Genomic DNA, 8,997 nt, shown 5'->3' on the forward strand with positions numbered 1-8,997 from the left:
CACACCACATATTTTTTTTTAATCAATTCTTCCACTGGTGGGCACTTACATTGTTTCCAGATCTTGGCTATTAGAAATAGTGCTGCAATGAACACAGGGGTACCTATATCTCTTTAATTCATGTTCTATTTTTTCAGATAAATACCCAGAAGTGGAATAATTGGATAATATGGTGTTTCTAGTCCTAATTTTTTTTGATGATTCTCCATACTGCATTCTATAATAGTTGTACCAGTTTATTTTCCTACCAACAGTGTATGAAGAGTTTCTTTTTTCCACATCCTCACCAATACTTACTGTTTCTTGTCTTTATTTATTTTTTTTAATAAGCCATTCTCACAGATGGGAGACGATGTCGTTACAGTTTTGATTTGCATGTTCCTAATGATAACTAATGAACATTTCTCATGTATCTGTTGGCCATCTGTATGTCTTCTTTGCAGAAATGTCTGTTCAGATTCTCTACCCATTTTTAATTAGGTTGTTTTCTGATGTTATTCACAATTTTTATCACAGTTAACTTAAAAATCTATAAAGACTCAGCCATATAAAGTAATGTCCAGAGGTTCCAAGATTAGAACATGGACATAAACATAGGAGACCATTATCTTTGGGAATCACTACCACAAAATGTACACATTAAGAGTGTGTTTTAAGACAAGACACCTAGAAACATTCAATAAATGGTAGGTGAGATACTGATAACAATAATAATAACCATGATTCACTCTTATGTGGCACTTCCTAAAACAATTCCTAAAACAAGAGTTCAACTAAGGTTCAGAAGGAGTTCAAAGATAGGAATTAACAAAACTGTCATTTTGCATCATTACTTATCTCAAAGGTAAGGCTACTTTTAGTTAACCTACAAAGAGTTTTGTTCCAGCTTTTTCCTTGATACTCTAGGAACAAAGCTATATGATTTGTAACACAAGTAAGTTACTTACTTGTGTTACTTACATTAAGAGTGTGTTTTAAGACAAGACACCTAGAAACATTCAATAAATGGTAGGTGATATACTGATAAGTAACACAAGTAAAAATTAAGTTCAATTCTGAGTGACAATTTCTCAGGTGACCACCTTAAAATGTCTGAGGACTGAATTTAGGGTTCTTTAACCACAAGAGCAACCAACACACTTCAGGTTTTCACAGCAGTCTTATCCTTCACAGTAGATTCTTTTTGAAGTAGTTTTTCTAATGTATATTAAAAGTGAAAGATCTGTATTTAACAAAAGGATAACGTTACATTCCTCAGGCCCACAAAGGTACCTGACAATCCATTATAGCTTACCATCTTCCAATCTTGTCTTTTGTATACATTGTACTTTTACAGTACTTCGTAACTCTTAAAACTTCATGCTATTTTATAGTTCTGTGACTTTGCACAGTTCTTCCCTCTGCCCTGAATCCCTTGTGTCAATTTTTTTTAGATACTGTCCCTAATTCAGATGCCAAGTGCAGAGGTCACTAATCACTATGGCTGGCCCTTGATACAGATACAGTTACTATTGCAGTTGTTATTTGTTTACATATTTATCTGCCCTACTACAATATGAGCACAATGTATTAAAAGTCATTCTTATTGCCAGTGTCAACCATACTAAGTGGCTGGAAGTCCTGTGAAGGCTTGACAATTGTGTTTGTGGATAAAGGCCTTTAACATAAGACATACCAAAAGTAGATGAAGGAAGGCAGATGAAGTTCATTTCTATAGGCTGAGAGTACTCACAGTACACTGGTTCTTAAACTGGAATAACAAAGGATATGAACAGGGGAACAGCCTAAACCATCCCCACTCCCAAAGGAAACAAAACAAAACAATCAAGAAATATCAATGCAAATAGATGAATCCAGAAAAGGGTAATCAACAGTATGAACAATATAGGAAGTAATTACAAGTAATTACAAGAACCAGAGTAACTCATATATATATATATATATATATATATATATATTATTTTTTTCATATAGATGAGGCATATTAAAAGGCATAAGTATATTATGGCTTTTCTCTGCTAGTCAATTTTCTTGTCTCTTTATCTTAAGATGTAAGAATGTCCTGGTAAGTTTAGTATCATTGCATATGTATATGTACACATATGCAAATGTATGCATACACATAAACAGATAGGGTTAAAGGATAGGACAGTAAGGTTTTCATGGCACATGGTTCTACTGTGCAGATACTATGTGAAGAAAGAATACTGGAACAGAAGAAACACAATAGCCTGCAACAGGAAGTTACATACAACTCAGTATCATTAATTATCTTAAGTAAACATCCTTCAAATCATAACACAGTTCTTTGCCAGAAAGAATCAGAAGTCAGTTCAAATAAAAAAAAGAAAGAAAGAAAATTAAGGGAAAATGAATTATAATCTACAATTGCTCCAACTGACATATAGGCCTGTTAAGACAAAGAAAAGACAGATATAACTTTTTTAAGTTAAACAATTATACTCAAGAAATCATTCAATATCTGAATAGCTGTACATGGCACTTAAGTTAAAAATGTCCTATACCAGCCTTTAACACAGGAACTGTGGCTAACTCTCATCACAAAACCAACTTTCAAAGGATAAAATTGTCTTATTCATGCCTTCTAGTAATGGGCTTATCTCAAGAAAGAGGCAAAATAATTTTTTCATATTTGTTAAACCAATGCATTACATTAAAAATTTAGGGCTCTTTAAACACAAGAGTCACTAACACATTTCAGGTTTTCACAGCAAACTTTTTTTTTTATCACAGGAGATAACTTCTTTTTTAAGTAGTTTTTCTAAAGTATATTTAAAATGAAAGATCTGTATTTAACAAAAGATAATACAATAATTTTATTTCCACTCTTCATAGGCCTGTAAAGAAATCTATCTTCTCCTGCGCCCTGATGTTTCAGCCCAATCAGTTTTGCCTTAAGTAGAAAAGATGTTTTATACAAACTGTTTGCTATTTTATTTGTTGATATAGTTTACAGGATTCAATGCCACACACCTACTAGAGCTCAAAGGGACAGTTCTAAAGAATAAAAGCAAGGGTCTTTCTCTTTTCCATCCTTTAGTTAATTACCCATTGTTCTTAAGTTCCCACCTCTCAGCTAGCCCCTTCTATTGCTTCAACCCTGTAAAACAACCACCTAAACTCATCTCCTATCTTTGGGGTAAATTCACAGCATCTTCAAACAGATTTTCTGCTTCTTCCACAAGATTCCCAAATACTATTCAGTGTTGTACGTTTCTCAGCTCAGTAGTGAAGACTGGACCTGCAAACCTTACATATTGATGACAAGGGATAAAAGTATCTTGATTATATTGAGAAAATTTAAAGGAAAAATTGTTCTGTCTTTTAAACTCAGGATATTTAAACTAAGGACACAAGACTGGAGCTAATTAAATATCCAGTCATTCTTCTGAGGTCGCAAATCCCAAAGTGAAAATTAAGTTTATGTCGACCATCTATAAAGAGTTAACAAGACATGGGACTGCTTTCTTAAAGCTATGAAAAATAAATAGTTAAGCATAACTTAACTTCTCTTCTTTTCTTAAACAGATAATCGATGAATACCATCTCCACTGCTGAGATTCTAATTTCTGAAGTGTCAATTGTAATATAAAGAAGTCATTTACCATGGGGACTCTATGACAACTGAAAGACTTCACTAGAAATGGCTATTCAAGAAAAGCCAAGTAAGATGTACTTACAAATTAATAGTATTAAGAGCCTAATTTTTAATTATCCCGAGTTTAAAAGATAGAACAATTTTTTCTCTAAATTTTCTCAATATAATTAACATACTTATATCCCTTGTCATCAATATGTAAGTTTTCTAGTAGTCCCTGTTTTGTCTCTAAGACATTTGACTATCTATAGTATTACTAAACCAGAATTGCTCAACCTAAGTATTGTGAAACAGTGAAAGAGGTTTCAGAGTATTCTGAAGAAAATATACAGAAGTTTGGCCAATTTCCACACACTCTTGGCCACTTAAATACCATTTCTAATTAGGTTATAAGTAAGAAGGATTTCATTATGTTACAATGTTTAAAATGGCCTTCATTACTATACTGCTACTGTCAAGAGAAGAAAAATGTGTTATTAATGCTTTTTATAAACTACTCTAAACACAGAGAAATTATGTCTTTTATTTTTATTATAAATATTCCATTTGTTAGTGATAAGAATGTATATATTCCTCTGAAATAATTCCTCAATTAATAGATGGCCTTCTTTCCTGGAAGTTGACTTCCTAAACCTTACTCTTGGAAAAACAGGGAAAAAATGAATATATTTCGAGTAAAAGTATAAGCTAGTCACTCATACAACATATAATTTAAATGACTAACATGCCATTTTAAATAAATGATACTTAAATGGTCCAAATTATCAATAACCATTAGATCAATGCTAACAAAGGTCCTTTTGTATATTTTAACACGCTAATTAGCATTCTTTTAACCTTTCTTTTTAATTTCTAACCTGTACCATTTAATGATCCAGAGTTGGAGAATCAGTGTTTTAGACCTACCCAAGTAGTTCTACATATTTTTTAGACCTGTTTATAATACTTTCCCCCTGTTTCCTACCACCGCTAAAACAGAAAACCAACAATTCTGGAATCAGGCACAATATCATCCAATATAAAGGAATGCATTAAGTGCACTTAGATTTACGCTGCTTAACAAATCTAAGTGACATTTCACATTAGTTCTGAGAAAAGTTTATTCATTAAGTTAAGAAAACAAAAATTAAAAATCCTAGGTCTCAAACTGAACAATGTTTCTTTTAAAAGGCACACGATTTTACTGATTCACAATCAGGAGCAGGTAATTACAGAACCATGAGGTCTGACTAAAAACTTCCAACACTATGTTTATGGTTATTATAAATAATATAGGTCAGATTTTTAAGGACTCACTCAGAGATATCTATAATCCCAAAATGTATTGTCTAGTGTTGCTTTTATTAAGTTGACCATTCCATAGGCCTTTATAATCTTTTGTGTAAGTTCTCTGTCACAGGACTGAAATCTGCATTTGCTGGTCTGTGGTTGGTATTTCGGATATAGTAAAGCATGGGTTGGTTCATCCAACGTCAAGAAACAGAATCATATTCTGAAACTCTTCAATCTAAGTCCATGATTCTAATTGTTGTCCTGATCAAATTCAAACTTTGAATTTCTTATAAATATAGTGTCTGATCTTCTTTCAGTATCAGTATCAAAGAATGAAAAAAAAATTAAGTTACACAACTACAAAATGTATAATCAACTATTAGGTTTTCTTTTTATATATTAATGTTTGTGCCAGTGCAAACAAAAATTTATTGAAGTTTACCCTTTATAAAACTCCTTTAGACTTTATCAGTTGTTATGGAAGTCAAAAACTTTATCTTTAAGGAGTTGACAAAACAAATGAACATTTAACTATATTACAAAACATGGTGTGTAAATGACATAAAGACAGTTTAAGAAAATACTTCAGAGAGAAGGGAGTTCACACTCTAGGGTCAGAGAAAACAATGTGAACCAAGCTATGGGCTAATGGAAGGTACACAAGGAACATGTTTTGGGAAATAATGAAAGCTACAGCTTGGCTAGAGCCCAAGGCCCACGGTGGAAATAAGATTCCAAAGATAGATGGGAGCTCTGCAGCCTGCAAAGGGCTTTGAAGTCAGGGTGAAGTCAGATGATCAAGGCACTCTGTGTGGCTGTGCTACAAACAAGGCTCTGCTCCTTGAGGATATAAAAGTGACTAATAAGTTGAGAGCATAGTATCAATGAATTACTAAAGGAGGCCATAATCCAGAAAAGGGAATGAGGTTCATCTGAAGCAGGTGGCTCCCAGGCGGCAGTGGGAATGGAAAGGTGATGTTGTACAAAGGTGTAAATACCACCCTAGTCTGGACATGTCACATTTGAGGAACCAGGCGAAAAAGTAAGGGCTCCACAATAAGGATAAGATTCCTGTTCTATCACAGTCACAGGCAAGATATTTTAAGGAAAATGAGTAAACAAAAAGAAAACAGATAAAGACTGAATCTTGGTGAATGACTACATTAGAGAGTGGAAAAAGAAGAGAACCTAATAAAAGTGACTACTGGTCTGAAGTAAAACAAGAAGCCAAATGTCATAAGAGCTAGAATGTCTGACAAGAGTTAGTAAGAGTAGCTTACAGTGTCAAACACTAAAAAGTACTCATGAAAAATAAGTACTAAGAAAAATAAAGTCCACTGATATGTGGCATTGAGGATTTCTGTGATTTTTAAATGAGGTAACAAGGGATTCAGAAGGGGAGATGACAACAGAAAGCAGTCACTGACCTTAACAGTCTTCTAAAGGGCAAGCAGAAATCCATGTTCTCTAACATGACAAATTCTATTGCAAATCCAGTAGGGTGCTAGGAAAGGGCGGGGGGGAGGGGGAATCCCTTGTTTGTAGCATTTTCTTTGATTCCATGATATAACTACTATGACCATGCCTATTTCAAGCTGCCAACAGTTGGCAAAATTTCTGAAAATTTAGCAATTACATGCTGGTTCAAGCCAATTCTAACATACAACTGCAAATCACCTATTTTATAGTCTACTATGCAACTGAGCATACTATGACAGCTTCACTCTAAACTCATCTGATACTTAATCATTCTCTAGGACAATTTTGCAGCAATTCACAGACGTCTACCCTACTCTTGTTACATTTAGCTTTCTCAACTGTATTGCAACTCAAAGGGTTAGATGTTGAAAGTCAAATAGCTCCCAAGTATGCCTGTCTTCAGTTGAGTCACAAAAGAAAAGACAAAAATCAGACACTCCAAAAAGCCTTCTTGCGGTCATTTTATTGCTTCCTTGGTTAATGTCGGCTCCCATCAAAACCTGAAATAACATTCTAAATAAAAATACAAGAACCAAACATCCCACATAAGTACCAATGAAAGTTAACAAAGATAAAGATCCTTATAATAATCCTAACTGGACATGGGGGTAATAGAAAGTGACAAATCTAACCCTGCTATTTGCTGGTGGGGTGCCAGTAGCCGCCCACTTGGAGTTACAACTGAAAAATGGGACCAGTAATAATACATAGTATATAGGGTCAATCTTAATTTTAAAATCAGCACTTTTAAGGACTACCCAGCAAAGGTAGGCACTTGCTGGACTGGTACAGTTCAGAAAGCCATACTAGTTTGGGCACAATACACTGCTCAAGTGTATGCCGAAAGTAGTAAAGAGGTTCATCTCTGCAATGGGACAAACAGTCACCTGCTTAAGGACATTTTAGTCTGTCCCCCAAATTTCCAGTCATCACCTGAAGCCACAAATTCTTCTCACAGTTGTCCCTGGGGTTCCCTAGACCCACAAGATGGGGACCAAAGAGTCCAACTCAAAGCAGTCTCAGAAAGACAAAAATGTTGTGACAAACTAGATAGGAATAAGCTGTTAGGTTCCTAATTGTGTCCATGCGACACTCAACATCTCACCTCAACCAGGAAGTTCACCAACAAACCAAAACAATGGGCCCAATCAACATAGAAAAGTCAAAAGCAAAGCCCAATTCCAATATTTCGCAACTTCTGGACTGATGTCTTTCCAACCACGCATGACTTCATGGCATTCCATATGCTCTTCTATCACTTACATTATTTCTTCAGACATCTGAATAGACTGGTCATCAAACTATTAAACCAACGCAGACGGGACAGAGATGTCACTTGTTTTCCAAAGGGACGGAGAGCTTTGCGAAAGAAGGTAAGAACGTTCGCAGCAATTTAATGTCGCCACTATTAACTACTATTCCTCTATGACAAGTGTATGAAGCTCGTTACCGGTAAAAACCTCAACGCAGTATGTCTGTACATCAAACAGTTTCACTTCAGATATCTGCCCCCCAACTGCCGCAGCGTTTTCCTCACGTCCTTCTGGGGCTCCGGCAACACCAGCCGGCAGCAGGCAGCCTCCACAGTAAAGCCCGCGCCGTGTGAACTTGCATTCCACTCTGCAGACTCATTGTGAAGTTTCCTGAAAGCCCAAGGCATATAGCCACGCACCCAACCTCCTTCCCCGGACACCCCCAAATCTCCCCGGCCTTCCCGGGTGAATTCGGACTCTTCATCTCACACAATCCCAAGAGCGCTCCCTCCCGAGTAAGGAGAAGCTCGGCCCGGGCTGGACAGCGCGTACCTCAGGAGAAAAACCGCGGACACAGTGACTCACTCGGCCGTTCCCCGTGACCGCCGGTCACTGTCCGCCGGCAGCGCAGGGTCAGAGAGGCCCTCGGTGGCCAAGGAGCCGGGGACTGGAAGCCGCACCACCCCTCCGCCGGCCCAAGGAGCCACTCACAGCACTACGCGGCGGCCCCGCCGCGCGGCCGAAGTTACCCTCAGTCACCCTCAGTCACCCCCGCAGCCGACAGAGTCGGGGCTTCTCTTCCCGGGACGCGCGCCGGGTACCGGCGAGGGAGCCACCGATCGGATTACGAGTCCTCAGAGCTCCCGCCCGACTACATCTAGCCCGCGCGAAAAGCGCGCGCCCTAGGCTCACGCAATTCCGGTCGCACACACCTCTCGCTACCGTCTGCTGGGTCCACCTTCTCCTCCTCCGCCGCCATGGCCGCCGTCGCCGCGCGAGAACCGGCAGTATCTCCTAGCCGGCTGACAGGCCGACTGGGCCACCCAGGACCGCCACCGCCCTTAAGGCCGCCGCCGCCCGCGCATGCGCCGCCTGCCCCCACCCACACCCCCGGCAGCGCGACTGCGCTTGCGCGAGCGGAGCCATCCCTCACCCTACCCCCCCCCCACCACCAAGCCACGCATGCGTCATCCCGCCCAAAGCGCTGGGTGTAGGCACAGAGTAGAAGTCATTCAGTAGAACTGGTGAGGCTCACCAGGCGGTAACTAAGTTCGATGATGATCGTTTTAAGAACTCGTCCAGTGACCTTCACGGTCAGGTGCTGGTGGTACCCTGGGGACTTAGGCGCCCTGGTAGGACCATGTTCGGTAACTG

General features: G+C 38.5%; 1 protein-coding gene across 1 annotated transcript in view; it reads right to left on the bottom strand.

Annotated features, from left to right (window-relative positions):
* The window catches only part of ABHD5 (abhydrolase domain containing 5), a 25,615-nt gene extending 16,926 nt beyond the window's left edge, over positions 1-8,689 (bottom strand). Inside the window, exon 1 of the mRNA XM_004676262.2 lies at positions 8,556-8,689. Within this exon, the coding sequence (XP_004676319.1) occupies positions 8,556-8,602 (47 nt within the window). The 5' untranslated portion in view covers positions 8,603-8,689. The remainder of the gene's footprint in view (positions 1-8,555) is intronic.
* Between the last annotated feature and the right edge of the window lie 308 nt (positions 8,690-8,997).

The sequence above is a fragment of the Condylura cristata genome, unplaced genomic scaffold (genome assembly GCF_000260355.1).
Source record: "Condylura cristata isolate star-nosed mole 26May11 unplaced genomic scaffold, ConCri1.0 scaffold00004, whole genome shotgun sequence".
NCBI classification, from domain to species: Eukaryota; Metazoa; Chordata; class Mammalia; order Eulipotyphla; family Talpidae; genus Condylura; species Condylura cristata.